At 39.0% G+C, this 21634-nt stretch overlaps 1 protein-coding gene across 1 annotated transcript; it reads left to right on the forward strand.

Annotated features, from left to right (window-relative positions):
- Positions 1-3109: 3109 nt before the first annotated feature.
- On the forward strand, positions 3110-16825 carry LOC121874536. The gene is made up of 6 exons (XM_042378703.1): positions 3110-3292; positions 8682-8744; positions 10394-10492; positions 11207-11335; positions 11866-13502; positions 13915-16825. Exons 1-6 carry the CDS (start codon positions 3232-3234, stop codon positions 15451-15453), a joined length of 3528 nt encoding a protein of 1175 aa, XP_042234637.1. The 5' UTR covers positions 3110-3231; the 3' UTR covers positions 15454-16825.
- Positions 16826-21634: the final 4809 nt, after the last annotated feature.

A 21634-nucleotide genomic window follows, 5' to 3' on the forward strand; every position in this document is an offset into this window, starting at 1 on the left:
TCATCAGGTGATTAAGTGGAAGATTAATCTTCAGGTAATCCACTTCCTCTACCCGTTCTAAATTCTTTGTTTATCTATCCTGCATCCTATTGTTTTCCTCGCCTTTCCATGTAATACCTTATTATATACACAGTATACTTATTCCCCTGTGATTTCTGCATTTATTCTTACTGTCAGCATACAGAGCATGCCCAGTACTTGCCAACAGTTCGTAACAAAGACGTGGCATATAACCCAAGCAGCTAACGAGCGACCACTGTCGAAGAGGATAAAAGTAAAAGTAAAAAAGTAAAAAAGTTTGACTATAATCATTCAAAGTAAAACTTAGAAATCCATGTAAAATTTATTAGAAACGTCCGTAACTAGGCGAGTTTACCTTAAATTGTTCATCGTTTTCTTTTATCATATAGTAGACAGCTGGAGCTGGCTCAGGAACATTTGCTCGTAGAGTTCGAAGCCTCGGCTGGAACTTCGGTGGCCATTGCTTCACATCTGCAAACAATGTGAAAACTTCCTGTAGGCAGAGTAAAATGTGATTTTTAAAAATTATGAATCATATGAAGAATTTCCCCCCCCCCCCACCCCAGGCTGATCTTCATATGAACGAGTCTGGGGAGGATATTCTTCCATGATCACTGGGGACACAACAGGTGGCCAAGACCTCACCAGTAGGTTAGGTTAGGTTAGGTTCTTCATTTATACCTGCAGGAATTTATGTGGCGTGACCGATTTTATAATAATGCTTATGAGAATCTGTGTACTCATATTTCTCTTCAGTACCCTATGTGATGACAAGTTTAATAAACTATTCTGCATATGTTGTATTTTCTCATCCTGATTTAACTAATATATTAAATAAAAAACTTCAGTAACAAAAAGTAAAGAAGGAAAACAATGCATCACTGAAATAAAGGGTGGGGGGATATTCTGCACATGGGAACTTGTGGGGGGGAGATTCTTCAGTTGGCAACATTGAGGGGGGGGGGGATTCTTCATATGATCAAATATTATTTACAGGTGCTTGCAATGGACACAAGTACTGGGGCTTGAGAAACTTAAAGGAAAGAGCCCAGAAAAATAAGCAAAAATACCAGATTATGCAGCCATCATTTTTCCGAAGGAAATTACACTGCAAGGAAGGCAGCTTCTAGGCTTTGTAAAAATGCATGTCCAGATATTAACCTCGGTTTGTATTATAATATGTACAGTATGTGAACTATCAAATATTGCAAATGAATATGTTTGCACATGTATATGTCTATAGATTTTATTTTATTCACATTTATATATTTATATATTTTGCGGGAAATAAGCCATAAAACTATTTATGTATATCCTTCACTCCCAAAATACTGACTGCTACTTATGATTCGAAAAAACAATGTAATATTTTATATTCTAAAGCATAGAAAATGAATTGGCATTCAGTTGACTTAAATGAATACATTAAATAGGACATTTATATGATTCACACATAAAATATGCAAAAATGTTCCAAACATGAAAAAAAATTAAAGGGAGTAACCAGTAACTTATTACAGTATAACATAGCAAAGTGAACGACTAATTTATACATTTTATATGTATTATATGGAGAAAATATAAAATTGGTTATATAAACATATCTGAAGCATATTACATATAAAAAATTAACACGTTAGCAACCGTTAAAATGATGCTCCGTATAGTGATGGGCCAGCTGAATAGATGACGCTGTCAAGGATTAATTTCGCACATCTTTTTAATAGTAGGGATAGTCGCTGTAGTGGAATTCTCCCCTACAAACGCTGTTTGTCGCTACCTAGCCGACCCCACCAATTCCCCAGTGTATGCCTCGTGGTCTAGGTCAACCAGCGCCGCCATACACCACGGAGCGGGGGTCAACTGCTAAGCCACGCCTACCCCCGCTATTTAAGACCTGACCTCGTGGTGATCTGCCTCTCCTTCTACCTACACCAACCAGCCAGCAACACCTCCTCCGCCTGCCTGGCGGTCCTCTCTCCCGCTGGCGAGCATGGCGACCCACAAGCTGTCCTCTGAGCGTCCTCACCAACCAGCTCTCTCTACATCACGCTTGTAACCATGCTGCCTTCCCAGCACCAAGCTGCATTGTACATCCAATACAACATGTATATAGAGAGCACATTGTGAGTTTCCTTTCTCCATCCCATCCTGAGTGTGAACCAAACAATTTCATACCCCACATCGCTTTCCTATCTTTCGTAAAGTTTTCGCTGCTGGGTAGACAAGAGGCAAATGGCGAAAAGAAACTTGCCCTTAGTCTCACCCTGCCCGGGGATCGAACCCGGGATCACTCGTTTACGAGGCCTGCAAAGTGTGACCAAGTCTCAGGTTGCTGATCTGACTTTCTGCTGCCTCATTTACACACACTTGCAGGGTTTCAATTGTTTCTCTTCCCATTGACAACACAACATACATACAGTATATTGTTTCTCGCTCTTGATCTTTTTTAAATTTTTGTATTTCTTTATGGTTCTTAATTATTATTATTATTATTATTATTATTATTATTATTACATTTTCGTCCCCCAGGCCCCGATGTGGGTCAGTGACCTGTGCCCGGGTGGGCTAATCCCCCCCCCCCAAAAAAAACAACTTTCTGGTGTCTGCTGAGTGTCCACGCATCTGATCCATATAATAGTTCTTGCCATATAAAGCCTTTCAGCAGCCTTTTCCTCAAATTAAAATTAATGTCCCTTTTCATTACGTCTTTTTAGATTATTGTGTTGTTTTTGCTTGCCCTAGTCTCGTTTTGATTTCTTTGCCATCACAGCAAATATTACTTCCCAAATACACAAAAATTTTCGTTTGTTTAAGAACCCTGTTGCTTACCCAAAATTTTAGTATATTTCCAATTAGGAAACAACCATTATTTTCGTCTTTACAATTACAACATTAACTCTTAAACCACATTTTCACCCCTTTCCACTAATTTGTTAAATACATTTTATATTGACTTTTCACTATATTACTTGTGATAAGACGTTGACTAAATAATATAAATTTATGTGTACTACTTCACATGAGTGACTCGGAGGCTTCGAAAATAAGTTCAAATCAATGATTCGAAATCAAGTTCGAACTAATGTTGTGATGGGCGCCTGAGAGCAGTGCTGTAGCAGTAAACAAGTTACAGAACAGTGTTCCCAGTAATCAAATCGCATTATGATTGACATTTATATACTAAAATAAGTAAATTCTAACAATTTAATGTGCATGGAACACACTATCATGGCCGAGGAAGACTTTGTCCATTTCGATGAGGGAAATGGTGAGTGGACACTTGTTTTGGATTCTTTAATATTCAGTGCCGGATTAACCATGAGGCACTGGCCTCGGCCCCAAATCCAAACATTCTTGAAGTTGAAGCGTATAAAACATGAACTTCGTTCAACCTAGCAAAGTCTCAATTTTCTGTCTCGTATGAACATTAAATGTGTTATTTTGCAGAAGCTTAATATTGATGAAATCATTGATAAATTTGGGTATATTTTGTTCTTGTTATTTATATATACCTTGAGGGGAGGGGGCCCCAAGTTGATCTGTGCCTCAGGCCCCTATTAAGCTTAATCCGGCCCTGTTAATATTGAACTGACATATTACTGTACATGTTACAGCTGCATTCTTTTTTTATTTACATTTACTTACGAATTACTGAATCATTGTAAATTGAAAGTAGTTGAATTGGTAATGGGGTATTCTTAGGTTGCCACTTAAATAATAGCTTGTTTTCTTTTATATTTTCACCAAGACGTTAGTTACTGTATATTGTACAGGTTTCAAATCTGGTGGAAGAGCAAGGAATTCATTATTTTAGGATTTTAACCCCCACCAGAAAGGGGAGGTCTGGGGAGTGCGAAGTTCCCTCACTTCAGATATAGTTCTTGGGTTCTGTGGCAAGGTTAGGTTAGGTTAGGTTAGGTTAGGTTAGGTTACATTACATTACATTAGGTTAGGTTACATTACATTAGGTTAGGTTACATTACATTAGGTTAGGTTACATTACATTAGGTTAGGTTACATTACATTAGGTTAGGTTACATTACATTAGGTTAGGTTAGGTTGGATATCTAAATACAGGGATGATTCACAGTAAAATTTTACTGTAAGGAAAAACACTAATCTGAATTTACTAAACTTTAGATGCAGCATAAAGGCTGGTAATATTTTGAAGGGTAATACAGAACTGAAATGGCTACCACCAGAAGTTGTTCTATTTCCTTCTTTTTTTTCGCATTTTCTTATTATAGTAAGCATTTTAAAAGAGGCAACAAGTTTTTAAATAAATTAAAAGTAGTTCTTTTTTTATTATTTTTTCTCTTTCTACAACAATAAATTATCTATTGTGGGCAAGGCATGATGGATGAGGGAAATTGCAGAGCAAAACACGGTGATAAACTGAGCATGACACTAATATTATGTTTCTACTTGCTTTTTCCGTAAATAAATTAATTATTTACCATAAACTCTCCTCCGAAAAATCAGCTTAGTCAGCGCATGTTGTCATCTGCTTAGTTTGTTTACAACCGACCATCTCGGTCCAAGCATACTTTCATGTCCACAAAAAAAGAGAAAAAATCACCATGACGCTTCAACAGAGTTGCTTTCATTGGTACCAGATATCAAAATAAGTACGTACTTTCTATTTAATATGGTGGGGGTCCAATGCGAGGAGCCCCCTGGCTAGGAAGTTAGGTAAAGTTAGGTAGGTTTCTTTGGTTGGTTAGGCCAGGTTCTATTAGGTAATAGTAAATGTTGCCTCTTTTAAAATACTTACAACTTGGTATAATGATAAGAACATCTGTGAAAAGAATTTACGAAATTGAACAACACCCTCTGGTGTTAGCCATCTCCTCCAGGATTACCTTTTGAAGTTGCCTTGCATGGAACTTTATATTGTTTGTTATATAGGAAGATAGAGAAAAAGAATTCTCTATAGTGTTTCCGTTATAATTATATAGTTTTGAGTTAATGTGACTTTTCTGTTTCACTTTAACACAATACAAATTAGCTGGATTATCCTTTGTTTACTTATTACTCAGCCAATCAGCAGAAGTCTGGATGTCATGTGATTCTCGTGAGCAAATCAGCAGAATTTTGGATGTCACATGATATTCGTGAGCCAATCAGCGTAAGTTTGGATGTCACGTGATACTCGTGAGCATGCACAAGCTCTGGAATTTGAATTGGGTAGTTGCAAGGCAGCATCTGTCTGTGAAGGTTGCTCCTTGGTGGATTGGCGCATAATTCAGCGAGTGTTGGGAATGAAGCTGCAGCTGTTGACATTTTAACAGGTCACAGTGTTCTCCGTTCTATAGTCAATTGTCTGAGGTGTGATTCAGATTGTCAGTATCGTGATGATTGGCATACTTGGTATTGCAGTAACAGACAGAAAGCTCTATAACTGGTCATTTCCAATGTAAATGAAGGTAAATTTTTTTAAAACATGATGAAATATCATTCTGCCAAATTCTAAAATAGATATACTAGGCCTCACCATTTCCTCTAATATGTCATGGAAGCCACACATCCTCAACATTGCTAAAGCTGCCTCCCAAAAGCTGGGAATGCTGTACAGATGCCATAGCTACTTCACTCCTGAGCAGTTGCTTCAAGTATATAAGGGATTCATTCGTCCTAACTGCTCTCATATCTGGGGTGGCTCTTCTTCTGTCCAACTGTTAGATAGGGTGGAATCAAAAGCATTTTGTCTTATCAACTCTCCTCCTTTAGTTGAAAATCTTTCTTCCCTTTCTCTTCCCCGCAATGTTGCTTCACTCTCTCTCTTTTACAGGTACTTTAACGGGCAGTGTTCGGTGGATTTGGCATCCTGTGCACCGCCGGTAAGACCATGAGCTCGTAACACACGTCTTGCCCGAGGTGCCCACCGTTTCTCTGTGGATGTCGGTCACATTAGAATAACCCATTATAGTACATCCTTCTTTCCTCACACAGCCAAACTGAGGAATTCTCTGCCTTCTTCTATGTTTCCACACTCATACAATCTGTCTCACTTTAAAAAGCTGGTTTTCCAGTACCTTTGTGGTGTAGATTAGCATACCCTTTTTCTTTTCTATTTTTAATATCTTTTAACTCTTATTTTTTGCCCCCCATTGTGGGTCGATGACCTGTGCCCGGGTGGGTTATTCCCCGTAAAAATAAATAAATAAAAATAAAAATATTCCATAGTATTTTCTTTGCGTGGCAACTTCAAAATATTTACCTAAAGGCTTCCTGACTCACTCGTAGAATAAAGAAACAATATCAGGGAATTTTTTTAGAATTTTACCTTAATTCTCTTCACCACTGATCGGCTCATTAGCCACTTGGGTGATCGGTCATGTGTCTGTTAGGCGCTGTTGGCAAGTACTGGGCATGCACTGGCACCTGAATGTATCAGAACCTGCTCCAGTGCTTGTCAAGTCTGGTCTTGAAAAAGGTCACACTCAGTGCTGTCACAACATTCTCTGTCAGATTGTTCCAAGAGTTCACAACTCTCACTCCAAAAAAGTTACCCCTCACAGTTTTCTGGACTTGCGGCTTCTTCAATCTTGAGCTGTGACCCCTTGTGGGGCGAGCGTCAACCGACTCCAAGTAAGGACACTCGACTGAGTAGTGCCCCTTGAGATGCTTATATACCTCAATTAGGTCTCCCCTTGCCCATCTGTAGTATAAGCTAGGCAATTTCAGCCGCTCTAATCTCTCAGGGTAGCTGAGGTGCTGAAGTGCAGGCACAAGTCTGGTGGCCCTCCTTTGGACATTTACAATCAACTGACAGTCTCTAGCATATCTCGGGGACCAGACAGGGTGACAGTACTCCATACGGGGAAGCACCTCACTCCTGAAGATCATTACGAGAGATGGATCGTCTAGATATCTGAACGACCTTCTTATACGACCTAATAATTTAGTTGCCTGATTCACTTTCTTCTTGCAATGGCCTGAGAACCTCAGCTCATTATCAACATACAGTAGGCTCTCGCCAATAACGACTTCCACAATAACGTTTTCGACAATAACGGTAAGTTACAATAGACACCCATTTTCAATAATAACGTCTGGATTCTCTTGAATAATGGAAATTTCGCGGGAAGCTTCCGAGCGCATCAATGATAGCGTTTGTTTGCCGCCATGTTGATGACGTAGTTGTCCGCTCCGCCTCGCTCTCGCACACGCTCAGTGGAATACAGCGCTGTGCCCACGTGTGAGATTTTCACCTCTATAACCAGTGGTTGTTTGGGTCGGTGATCAATAATAGCTTCCGCATTTTTGCCTATAGGGGCTAGGGGAGGTGTTGGAGGGAGTGATTTGCCACCTGAATGACTGGGAACTTTTAAAGTGAGGAAATTGAACTGTCCTGAGTCTACAGTGCAAAATATTAAGAGGAACTTAGAGGAGACCAAGAAGAGTAGTGCGCTGGCTAAAAATATTTCGGTACTGTTGGAAATGCGAGGCGAGCTATGAATGATAAAGGTAATAGAAACAGGTTGTTAGTGATAACAGAGCATTTTCTTGTGAAATGGTTAGCCTGTAGAATGAAAGACAGTGCAAGTGTTAGCGGCCCTCAGATACGGAACAATCATCGCACCAAGCACCTCAAAAACTCCCCCAAGCTAAGTGTTATATTACTCAACCTCTTTATTTTGATGATTGAATAGCAATTCTTTTTATTTCAGCTAACAAAAAGTGTTAGGAGGGCTTCAAGGGAAAAAATGGGTGAAATTCTTGTGGCGGCGGCACCAATAAACCCTTTTTACATGTACATGTATTTTAATGTCACACAAATAACGTTTTCGCTAATAACGGTGTTTTTCAGGCACCTATTAAACGTTATTGGTGTGAGCCTACTGTACACACCTAGGTCCTTTTCACATGCAGTCTCACTTAGTGCAGTTTCTTTGTCCCATTGGGACATATGATACGCCTCCTTACCGTTGGTACATCCCTGGTGCAGCCTCTTACACTTCTTGACATTGAATCTTAGCAGCTTTTTCTTTGACCATCCTTGAAGCTCACAGAGATCCTTCTGGAGCACTTCACAGTCTACTTGGTTCTTAATTTCTCAAAATAACTTGGCATCATCTGCAAACATTTGTATGGAGGAATGTACGTCAGGCATGTCATTTATGAAGCAAACAAACAACAGCGGGCCCAATACACTGCCCTGTGGTACCCCACTTGTGACGGGTACACATGATGATTTCATGTCATTAATCACCACACACTGTTTGAGGTCATGGAGAAAGTCTCCAATCCATCCTTGCACATTTCCCCGAATCCTGTATATCTTTTACATCCCTCAAAACTGGAAAAACTCCCCCATCCCTAGAATTTTCCGGTTACTGGGTAAATTTTCTCAGAATTTTCCAGAAACTGTGCCCCTCGGAAAATTGTTCCCAAAGCCGGAATTTTCCAGAAAATTCCGGCTTTGGGGAAGATTTTCCAAGAAATTCTAATTTGCAGCCATCGCAGAGTTCTGGTTAAGAGGGATTATGGCTAACAGAGATATTACTGAGCCATGCAGAGTGAACATCCACACAAACAAACACTGTGCTTTATGTACTGTATTATATCAGATGAACAATTTTGGTTTAATTTGTTTTTGTATTCATTTATGGTTAAATGTTTGGTGCTTTTTCTTACATACATTATATTTTCAGTATTTGACGGTGAGAGGTTACCTGTATCTGCAGTTCATACTCTAGATGGAGAGTCACTTGTTGGTGAGTCATGAACAAGTCAGTTGTTACTAAGTCTCGTGAAACCCACACAGTTGACTCTTGACAGAACAATTCAGTTGATTACCAGCCACTAATTTATACAATTTTTTTTTTTTTTATGGAACAATGGGTTCCAGTAGAAAGTCAGATTAAAATTTCTAGTAAATGCTCTAAGCCAAGCAGCTACTGTGCTTACAGAATTCCTTGCTGGAAATTCTAGAGCTTTAATCACACTCACATATGTCAGCTAGGGCTAATTTTGTTTGTCCAACCTTCCTTGCTACACCCATTGGCTTTAACTGGAGTACAGTAGGTGAAGTACAGTCTCGTTCAAGATTCTTCGAACACTGCTGAAGACAGCTGGCAATTCAAGGCCGTTTGTTTACGTATTATAGTACACAAACGGCCTTGAGTTGCCTTCAGCAGTGTTTGAAGAATCTTGAACGAGACTGTACAAAGGTTGCCCTCTGTAGGCAGTAGGCTTTTTATAAACTGTGCCTACACAATCAACAAACACATCATGGCAAGGTTACTATTTACCATCTTAATTGCAGGTCACTCTGCCATTAGACAATTCATTTCATGGGTGACAATCATCAGGAGTGACTGCTTCAGACTGTTGAGAGGAATATACAGTACTGTAACTCAGTCTTTTATTAGAAGTAACTGAGAAAAAGATAAAAGAATCATTTATTGACAGGAACAGGAAGTTAGCAGAAACTTTTATTTGGGGGGATTTTGGAAAGCTGTGTTAATCAGACTGCTCTTAGCTGGCCCATCACCACTCTTATTACACATCACATCAATGTGTTTAAGCATGATTGTATAATACTACATGAAGTTGGAAATAACAAAAAAACACGAGGTCGGAAAAACATGGTAAGTGTAAACAAGTGCTGAGCAGTAGGAATGAGTTAGAGGCAGTGTGCAGAGCCCTCTCATGGCACGAATTTGCACTATGCCACTGCCTGCCAAATTCAAAACAGCTCTGCCACGCCTCTCCCAATCATCGGATCTCGGGGTTATCAACAAAACTAGCGAGGTATTTCCCCTATATGTAATCGTCGGTTTTTGGGGTATACAGGTACCCGTATACAGATCTTTGAATGCTGTAAAGACTTGTCATGTGTGAGTGTGGTTTGATATAATAATGGGATGTGCCTCTGCTTTGTAGTATCACTATGGCTGTTCATTATATTATAGACAACAGTACTGTACATGCAATGAGTGGGGGAATGATCCCTTTTACATTAATTTCTGTTTTAGTGTTAATGTGTTTTCTTTTTTATTCCAATACTCCATTTGCTTAGTACCTTGCTGAATACTGTATTTCTAATCTTTAATATATTGGTGTGTGATGCTGAGGTGATGTATGAAGAGAAATAGTTTAGGGCATGTTGCAGAAGGGAACATAATAGCAGCAGCATGAAGGAAAAAATGACCCTTTAGAGGGTATGGGGTTCTTTCAGCTGAATAAAATTGTCTGGCATTTGCCAGAATGACATACCTTTGTGAATTAAGGAGAAATTTGTGTTGCTCTTCAGGTTTATCATATTTTGCAGTAGCAGGCCTGTTCTGTAATATTAGTGAAGAAAAAAAAGTTAAATAGAAATTAATTATCTTCTTGTACAATTCATGTTCATGTCTTACAGTGATGAAGTATGAGAAAGACAGCTTTGAAGAGACTCCCATCAAGACAGAGGCTGTGGGGGAAATTTTACTACCACCCCCTACTGATGTTATTACACCTGGTGAGGCTCTCTCTCTCCTATAAATATTATGGTAACAGACAAAACAAACCAACCTCACTGAAATCCTAGAATCGTATAATACAGTACCTTCATTAATCTTAGTACTAACAACCATATCTTCATAAGAGTAATAATAATAATGGTAATATTTATTCAGTTAAATCATCATACAAGTTTACAATTTGTTCGGTATTCACAGTACAGTATATAGAATATGCAGGTATACAGCTCAGCATGCATATAGACAATACAAGTACTGTATACAGTTCAGCATGCATATAGACAATGCAGGTGTATTCAGTTAGGCATGCGTATAGACAATGCCTATTAGCTTTATACTTTATTGACAGATCTTCTTCAATCTCAAGGTGAAAGTTTCCTATTGGAAGAATACAACTCACTATTGTAGCTTTTGTAGTTTCAAGCTTACTGGTATGTTCCTTGGGTATGAGGCATCTCTCTCTGCTGAATAAAATCGTCTGGCGATACCCAAATAAAATATTATAAGTGGCGTCCAGCAGTGAAGGGGTTAAAAAAGAAATTCAAACTGATCGTGAGTGAATCACGCATGTAGAAGCTGAGCATATTTATTTACAAATATTTAGATTGTTTTCAATTGTCCATTTTAATTCCTGTAGCTGCAGTGTTACAAATCTTTAAACTGTTGCAAAATTAAGATGTTACTAAACAAACAACTTTTATTGACTTTGATAGGTGACCACACTGAGGTGAATGCCATAACTGAGGAGAGTATACTGGTGAGCAGCACTCCTGACCTGGCTAAGCTGCCCACACTAGAAGTCACCATAAACCATACAGGAAGCTCTCATGCCCATAACACTGGTAAGCTTAGTTCAGTACATTATAACTATTAATCCCCAAAAATTACCTGTATTACTTTTGCTGGTAATCTCAACCTCAGTTACTTGTAGGCAAACAAGCATACAGTACAATCCTTCAAGAATTTTGAGCTCTATTGCATGACTCTGTGACTCAGTTGGTAGTGTTCTTGACTCCCAACCTATCAGACACATGGTCAAGCATGGTTGGTGGGACATAATTCTACAATAGTTTATGCTAATTTGCCCACCAGCCACATCAGTGATCTGGGTTAAGCACCCTACTTGCTGTGCCACAAATTATGTGATATGGTATAAAGAATGTAAGCTTTTTTAATTGATGCATCTTGGACTCTTGATTGAATTTAGAGGTAGCTTCCATTTTTCAGCAAGTTTATACACTTAATCCCTTTTATTGGAGCCTTGTATGCATTAAAAGGCAATACTGTAGTATATAATATTGGCAAGACTTAAATTTTTATTGACATTATTTGTATTGATTGTAGGAATTGTCTTTTCTCTTTGATATGACAGAAAGCAGAAGAGTTGCAGTTTACAAACATGCATTATCTGGGGAACAAATTGTCCTAAGTGAAGAAGAAAAACATCCAAAGGCTCCTCAAGAACTTAATGAAATGCTGGTGTTAGATGATGGCAATAGTGTTGTTAGTTTACAAAAGTCAGTTGTTGATGAGTACCGAAGAAAGACAAAGTACTATGGCCCATTGAAGGCAGCTGTTGAAAGAGTTAAAGTGGTGCAGGAGGGCAAAGAGAGAGAAGTGCTGAGGACTAAATTAATGCAAGTGAAATTTGTGTCAAAGGATGCCTCTGGACAAGATCTCAAAGGGAAAGAGCTTTTGCAAGCAGTAGCAAAAATCCCTGGACTCATTCCATCTTGTGATCCTCCAGTCAACCATGAGGAAGAAAGTGGAAATGGTGTTGTCAGTGAGAGTGAGGATATTAATAAAGGAGACATGGTATTGATCAGTTTTGGTGATGATGATAACATTAGTATTAGCAAGAAAGCTATAGAACAATATAGAAAACTTTCTCAGGTAACAAAACCACTTGGAGTTCAGCGAGAGAAAACTTTTAAAATTCAAGATAATGAAAGGATTCCTATTACCATTGTACGGTTGTTTCCCAGTGAGAATGTTGTACCTGCTTCATCACCTGTCTGCATAAAAGTAGAAACTCCTCAGGAAGAAAAAATACCAAAGGTAAGAAGAGGGCGACCACGAGGACGAGGAAGAGGGGCAACAAGAGGTAGGAGGAGACAGCAACCCAAGTTCCTGCAGGAGTACACGGCTTTGCAAAGAGGTCTTAAACCAAAAGTAAAAGAAGAACCCGAGTCTGATCATTTAGAAGATACACCTAAGAGTGAGTCTGAGGATGGTGGCATCAGTACCTTTGGTTATGAAAGTGGTGTGATTGTTCAAATGAGTCCTAGTTATAATGCTTCTGAGACTGACATGGATGATTTTGACAACTGTGATAATATTAATGGAGAAGACATATTGCCATTTCAGCTTAATTCAGCCCCTGTCGATATGAGTTCAAAGCTCACATCAAATGAAATTTGGAAATATCTTACTGAATATGCCTCAAAATGTAACAGAGTTCAAGGTTTGATAACACAATTTAATAATGAAAGCTGGTTAGAGGTTAAGAGAATGTCAGATTTTTTTCATGTAGATGGTGAAGTAATGACGGATGTGTCATTTAAAGCTGTGTACCGGAATGATCCTTCTCCTGTTACTTATTTCCTCCGAGGATTTAGTAGATTAATAAGAACGGGGGAGTTGTCCACGGCAAATGACATCAACCACCTATTTAAATGTTTGTCTCATGACCGAAAATTGTGCCTTGGTTTAAAACCTTCTCCTTACCAGCCAGATGTAGAAACAAATGAACAAGTAAGGCTCTATTTCAAACAAAAGGGCCAATTTGTGTCAACACCATTTGAAAGTCTCTTTTCCAAAGCCTGCCGAGGAATAATAACCATTAGAGGTAATTCAAGTTCTACCACTTTCACCCGAGGCTCCAAGAGCATACTGGGTGTGCATGCCCTGTGTAGTGCTTGTGCCATGCTGGGCAAGAAGATGAATCAACTGATGAAGGCTTCCCAGAAAAATGGTGCTAATGTCAGAATTAACAGTTCAATTGAAAAGGTGGGTTACATTGTATATTGTACATTTGCATGCATTCACATATACATTTGCAGCTCTTTCCTACTGACATAAGGTAGCAAATGGTATTTGGTATTCAGCTGCGGAGCAATAAAAGAAATCATCCTGAACCTCGTATTTATGCTTGTGAGTTAGTGTACGTATTAGCAATTAAGTTGATTATATAATTGTAACTTCCATTAAAGAGTATGTAACATGACTCATAAATTCATTGAAATAGTACAGTACAGTGTATTTAATTATGAGGATTTTCATCTTATACTGGTCATAGAACATAGAGAAGTGGTACCTGTATATACTGTATTCTGTACTAACACACTTCTTTGCAATCAAATACTGTAGTGGTCCTGATATCTTATACTGTACTTAGTAAATTTTTACATTTTTGTTTCAGTTAACTGAAGATAAGTATAACAAGCAACTCTTTCGGCAGCCAATCAAGAATAAAGGAGCACCCTTGAGCAGCAGTGCTATACGGCAGATCTTTACTCAAAGTGTTGCAGAGGTTCTATCTGCACGAGTTCCAACTGGTCTTTCTAATACCCAAGATGAAACCGACTTGGATGAAGAAGTCCGAGTAAGAGGTAAACGGAAAAAAGGCAGAAAGAGACCCAGTGAGGAAGGTGAAGAAGAGGAGGACACGAGACCAAGTGTTGGTGTTTCAGAGGAAGAATTTTTACAGATGATTGATCTACGTCCCCCAAATCCTGGTATTATAGCAAGATCATTAGTAAAGCGGTGTAATGTATGCCAATTTCGTGCTCCTACAATGTTAGCCCTATTTTCTCACATGCAGGGACATATGGGTACACTAAAGGAGAAGTGTAGTGATTGCCAAGTTCAGTTATCCAGCAAAGAAGCACTTGAAACTCATCGAAAGCAAATGCACACTCAACGTTCTCCCATGTGTATTATATGTCAGTTGGACTTTACCACAAAAGATCAGCTGTTTGATCACATGAATAAGCATCGTGATCACCATCCATTTGAGTGTCCATTTTGTGATCATAAGCTAACTAATATGGATGCATACAAAAAACATGTAAGATTAACACACAAAATTAAATCTGTTAGAGAGTTGAAATTATCTTGCAAAACTTGTAATATACACTTTTACACTCGGGATCACCTACTCTTACACCGTGTGAACCAAAATCATGAAGATATAGATATGTTTAATTGTAAAGCTTGTAGCTCCTCTAGTGTTACAGCTAATGAATTTCGGAGTCACGTTTTAGAACATACAGAAGAAGAAAGAGAGGCAGCAAATATAGCAATCTGTTCACAGTGTTACAAAGTTTTCTTTTCAACATTTAAACTAAAATTCCATATGGAAACAAAGCATAATCAAGGGAAAAAAGAACCAGAGCCAGTTCAAGTTGAACCTCATACTAGTGAACCACCAAAGAAGAAAAAGAATAAGGGACCATACTTAAGGTACTTAAGGGCCAATGAAAAATACGAGTGCCACAAATGCAGACGAAGATTCAAAATTCGGGAAACATTGGAAAATCATGTAAAATTCTCTCATGGTGAAAAGAAAGTAACAAAGGCAGACTTTGAGTGTAATCAGTGTGGTCGCAAGTTCAATGCCCTTCGACGACTGGCCAATCACACAAAAATTCATTCGGGTAATAGACCTGTTTTCCAGTGTGAAGAGTGTGGTCAGATTTATGGCAAAAAGATTCAAGTGCTAGAACACATCCGTACTGATCATGCTGAGCAGGTACAGCGCCACCAACAACGACAGGAGCTTCTGCAATCTAGTCAACCAACTGATTCTTTAGGAGACATTCAGGAGCAGCCACAACACCCAGTCATTGAAGGAGTAGCTTCAGCCTCTTGGAGTCCTATCAAGAGTCCTTTCAAAGTTCCTACAGTAGAACAAACTCAAGAGGCAGTGTATAGTCTGCTGCAGTTAACAGACTTCTAATTGGTAGATACCGGTACAGTACTTTGATTCCTGTAGATAACAGCCAATCATAAAACTATTGAATCGTGTTTGTGATGTCAGTGTATGTAGATGATAAATGAGAATTTTATCAATTGCCATGATACAGGGTGATTGGAATTATGAAGAACTTAAAACTCTCCCTTTACAGGTATTTGTTCATTCACTCTTGTCTAATTACTGTCACGTGTTATTTTAAGATGTTCATATTTCACAGTTAAGCTCTCGATATGCATTTATTTTATTCTTGTTACTTCACACAATGGAGCATCACACATCAAGGACAAAAAAGTGAAGTGTAGAAAAGTTTGTAACATCTGGAGAGGACGGGTTTGAAAAATTGCTTGAAAGATGTACGTACAAGCAATGAATTGATTATATACAGAATAGCAGGGAAAATAAGAGATCATGTATGTTAGACATTAGAAATTATAGTGTTTGAAGCATTCATATAACAAAAAACTTATTCACTATGTAAACTTCAGCATAAACTAATTACAGTAATATCCCGACTGTGACCCTATTTGCCGTCGCAATAAACGGAGTAATAGCATTGGTTCCAGGTGGTGTATCAGTCTCATAATATGTAGACGACTTGGCCATTTAGTATGCAGCTTCCCACATGTTGGACCACACAAACATGGTTTCTGAATTTCTCCCTTGAAGACCATTGCCATGCATTTCTGCTGCCTCTGAGGTGTTCACCCAGATCTTGATCTACAGTTCTCTGGTCGTCGTGTGCGGTGTGTCACAGAGACCTGTTTCCTGGGCATTATCTTTGACAACCAGCTTATATGGCAGCCACATATTCGTTACCTAAACGTCTTGCCAACGTGCTCTCATGTTATTGAGAGTCTTGGGGCACACGTCATGGGTGTGAGGTGTACTCGTCAGCCACTGAGGCTAGACTTAATATACTCCACACTATTCATCATGCTGGGGTGCACTTGGCGACCGGTGCCTTCAGGTCCTCGCCAATCCCAAGTCTACTAGTTGATGCTGATGAGCCAACCCTTGATCTTCCACGTCAGTATCTCCAGGTCCAGTGTTGGTTTTGCCTCCACCGCCTTCTGCAGTCTATAACCAACACTTGTGTCGTTGGTGAGACTATGTCCCCAGATTAAGAATCCAATCAAGCCTTCCACAACCTTTTGGCTTCAGGGTAAGGGAGGTTGTGAGTATTCTTTGCTTCCTCCTGTTCACATATGCCAAATGCAGTTCCTTAGTGCTGCTCCATGGATTCTCCCAGAAGTTCAAGTTTGTTAGTACAGTGGATACCTGTACTGTACAATATTGTATCATAAATGACAATCATGGTAGAATGTGTGGGATAAGCAGCATGTCAGTGGGATGCAGTGGGTGGGAGGGAGGGAGGCGGAGGCCGTGGATATTATACGGATCATCCCATGGCTGAAACTAATCCATCTATTCATCACTGAAATTATGATTTAGGTGGTGATAATAGAAGTAGTGGTGATGGTGGGGGTGGTGATGCATCTATCAGTTTTTTTGGTAACATTGCATCTGCAGCACTGCCAGAGGCTATTGAACAGCTGATATCTACTCACAAAATTGAATGTAAATGTAAATAAGCAATGTTGTATCCCTTCAACATTACATTACATAATTTTTTTAAATGTGGAGTGAGAAAGCAGAAAGGTGGGGGTGATTAGAGAAGTGGAGTGGTAAAAACCATGCATCGGGTGTGTTGCCAAGTGCTCCTCAACAGCTGATCTACGACCTGCCACTGCGCACACTTGTGCTTCAGTTAACCACACAATTTTATGTCATACAACAAGATCTACACGTAATATGAAATTTTAAAACACATTGACTAACCAACTGTAGTCATAGGTGCTCACTAAAGTGAATATAAACAACGAGAGTTGCTCTCGGCATGTTGTGAGTGTTCAGACTTGTGACTTACTTTATGGCTTTTCATGTCTCTTCCCCCCCCCCCCAGTAAAACTTAGAGCTCCAAGATGCAAGCCTTCTACCAGATATCACTAACCAGGATATTACTGTACTGAATTAATTGATTTAATATTATTTATTTGTAATTTGGAAATTCCAAAATCAGATATCTGTGAATTTAAGAAAACTTGTACATTTTGAAAATATTAAAGAGAGAAACAAATCAACCTGAGCTTGCACAAGTGACCCACTATATAAGCATCATGCACTCTTCAAAAGTACCTGGCAGGTTTCACATAAGACAGTGCTTACTCTTTGATTTTGTGGTCTTGTACTTTGGAAAATGTTTAGCAAACATCAAGGATCTTTATTTAGAACTCAAGATATGTTTAAAATGGAGTATTTACCATTAACCTAAATACATTCTCAACTCAGTTTGTAAGGGAAGTTTTAGTTATAAAAGAAAGTGCTATTTGTTTCACGGAGATAAACATTCAACATTGTTTATAAATTCACATATAGCTCTGGTTTTAATTTAAATATATAACTATCTTGTTATAATAATGTAGAAAGTGTTTAAGCTAAAAGAATAAGGTGAAATAGGCATGTGAAGTGCCATGGTCCTGTAATAACTATTATTGACAACATACAACACAAACTAACCAAAACTGTAACTAAACTAATACTGTATTATATGATCATTAGGATAAATTACCCGGTAGGTTTGCTTTGGCTGGTCAGGTTTATCTGTTGTATTATATGGTTACACTTGCCTTGTCTACAGGGCTGTGGCACTTTTAAAATGCTTGTTTTATCATTTATTTTTGTACAGTTTTGTTCTTTTTACTTTGTGCTGCTGGCAAGGTGATTTGTTTCTTCTCAGTAATAAAAAATACTGTATGTGAGTTTGTAATGGAGTTCCACTTAAAGTTGTCCACCACCAGGCTGAATCATTATTTACCTTGGGAACTTTAATATAGAAATGGTTTGTGGTGTCAAGGAGGAGGTGCTTAAGGGTAGAATGACCTTGCTGAGAAAAAAAAAATCATTCTTTTGGTCCCAACAGTGCTGAGTTTTCATAGTTATACTGTACTACTATTGTATACATGTACAGTACTGTACTGTATTTATTCCCTAATTAACGTACTGTATGTTTCCTAGTTAAACATAGTAAACAACCAAATACTGTACTTCTGTGCTCAATATTTGCATAATGAATATCCACAGTCAAAATTTAGGATCATTAATTTAATATATGCAATGCTCCCTTTATCTGTGGTCAGTCAAGTAGACACTAAAACCTTCCAAAAGGACCAAGGTGAGCAAACCTTGTGTCAACTCACTAATCCAGTGCTGTGGGTTAGTCCCAGACTGTCTTACTTGTAGATTAAGTATGGTATGACTTATTTCACAACTATGTTAATTGTTATTAGCAGTTATAAGGAACGTTGTTATAGAACAATGGAAGTGTGGGAGTCATTGCCTGCCTCTCACTCGGTCTTTTGCATATAATCGTGCTGTCCATACACTGTCCTTGTGTCACCTCTACTCAGCTATAATGTGTACATTCACTCACTTAGTAGATTTGTGATACTTTCAGTGCTATTGTGATGGCTTCCATGAATTGGGCAGGGGGGAGATGAGTACAGTACTCACACATGTAGGTTCTCAAGGGCCCTTTCTCCAATTTTAGAATGCAGTGATTACATTTTCAGGCTAATCTTCCTCTCGGTTAGTCTGGAATTGTGGAGGTTTACACTATTGTACTGTATTATGATTATGTACTTGGTTTCAAAAATAAAAAGTTATTCCAAGATGGCCAGCCTAGAACTTAAAATTTAAGTTACATTAGTCAATTATTTACAGATTCACCTATCATCAGGCTACCCAGAACATATGAAGCATTGCAAGTAGCAACTTGCTACTTGGTTGTCATTTTGAGGCGATACATTCCTATTTCTTCAAGTTGCTATGGGATAAGGTGACAGTTAAGAAATTAAGAAAGAAATTATAGGTGTAAAGTTTACCTGTGACTGAAAATTAAGAATTTAACAAATCCTGAAATCAGGTTTTCACTTGCTTTCATAATGGACTCCAGATGGATAACTGTTACAATGGAGGTACCCTACTAAGGGCGAAAACTGTACTGTACCAAGCTTTGCTGCCAAGCATAATCATGTACAGTACTCTCTGATCTATGGTATTCATTTGTTGACATCAACCAATGAAATATCAACATTAGAGGTTATCAAACTGGCACTCAGTATACGCTTTTCGGGTTTATTATGTGCTCCTTTATGGATGGTGATATGAGCAAATTGGAATCCTTCGGAGAATTTGAAAACCGGCTATCCAGTGACATCACTTAGGATTTGGGTCATTTGCAGTGATTTGAATTATTTCCTGTAAGTCTGATCCACCCCTCCTCATTTTTTTGTCTTCTCCATTGTGACACTCTTAAGGCTCTATGTACCCCCCAGAAGGGATCCTAGACACATGCCTTGGTGTTTGTCATTACTGTACTTCCTTTGAGTCATAATGAGTTTTTGCTGACACACTCTTGCAACTGATCTTTCTCACAAAATTTGCCATCTCTGATTGGTCATAAAATACTTTATACTCTGTAACAGCTTTTTCATCATCATGATCATCATCATACTTATTAGCTGGAACAGACATACGTTTGAGGCAGTGCCAAGAGTCAGCAGTGTGTCAGCTACCACAACTGCAGCACCTGGGGTCAACAACATGGCCCACACCACCCCCATTCAGGTGATCTCTGATTTTCGGAACACAGACGGTGGACTTATGGTTACGTGAGCAGAAGTGACATCTGGGGTATTGGGGATTACTGGCCACTGCGCCGTTAGGCTATTTCGGCCGAAGCTGATTGGTTGTCGACTAATTTGATTTGGACTTCTTCCGTTTCTTGTTCCTTCTTTTACTTTTCACTTTCCATTCTTCTTCTTGGTCTTGCTCCGGAAGATTTTCGTACACTTCTATAAACGGTGTTAATTGTAGTCTTATAATATCGGATTCAATTTTGGCTTCTTCTTTTTTCGCGGTCTTCTTGCGGTCTGGAACTCGCTGCTGATTGGCTGAGGCGAGGATGGCAGGTGGCCAATCAGCGAGTGGTTCAGGAGTGGAGGCTGTGATATGGAACTCGCTGCCGATTGGCTGAGGCGAGGACGGCAGGTGGCCAATCAGCGAGTGGTTCAGGAGTGGAGGTTGTGATATGGAACTCGCTGCTGATTGGCTGAGACTAGAACGGCGGAGCGGTTGTAGTGAGAGCAAGCCACTACTCCCTGCTTAGTCCTTATACAAAAATCATTATTCCTGTTCATATAACTCTGACAACCCAAACCCTAACAGCCAAACTACAAATTAATCAAAATAAAATAGTGGGGCTTTGATTTAGATATGGAGGTAAGTCTTTTCCCAAAGGATCATATCGGTCACAAAAGTCTTGCAAATAACATTATACACATGTGACAGGTAGAGTAAAACAGTTGGTGTATAAGATTGTCGGTGGTTTGTATCCAGGATATCTTGCATCAAACTTGGTCACCATTTGGGATCTAAATCAGCAATTGCCTAAGGGGCAATTAACTTTGCATGTTCCACTTTTTTAATATTGTTCATAGAGATGGGACCGTTCAGACAAGATAAATTTCATGACTTACGAAACATTTTCAGGGGCTTAAAGTATTTCTGTAGTTGACAAATTACAAGGGAAAGATAGTCGATAACAGGTCAGAATATAATACAAACAGTTCTATAACTACTGTGATAAATTTCCCGGTTAGTATTGATAGTGAGCTACATGAGATGTGCGAGGATGTACGAACAATGAGGTGCACACGTGTCGTGTAGGTGTGGTTAGGGTAATTTGGACAGGTGCAATGGTACACCAAGGTAAATGTACTGGGTACACAGAGGATAACAGTACTGTATTTCACACAATGAATTGTAGAAGCGTCGTTTGGTATTGAAATAGCTCACACTCGGTACCGTCACAACACTCTGGTACATAGATTATTTCCAAGAGTTCAATTCTCATTTCGAAAAAGTTTGCCCTCAGTTTTCTGGACTAGTGGCTTCTTCAACCTGTGGGGCGGGCGTCTGCCAGCTCCAGGTATGGACATTCGATTGAGTAATGCCCTCTGAGATGTTTATAAACCTCAATTAGGTTACCTCTTGCCCGTCTATTGGATAAGCTAGGCAATTGTAGGCGTACTAATCTGTCTGG

Source organism: Homarus americanus, unplaced genomic scaffold, assembly GCF_018991925.1.
Source record: "Homarus americanus isolate GMGI-L3 unplaced genomic scaffold, GMGI_Hamer_2.0 scaffold34360, whole genome shotgun sequence".
Lineage (NCBI taxonomy): Eukaryota > Metazoa > Arthropoda > Malacostraca > Decapoda > Nephropidae > Homarus > Homarus americanus.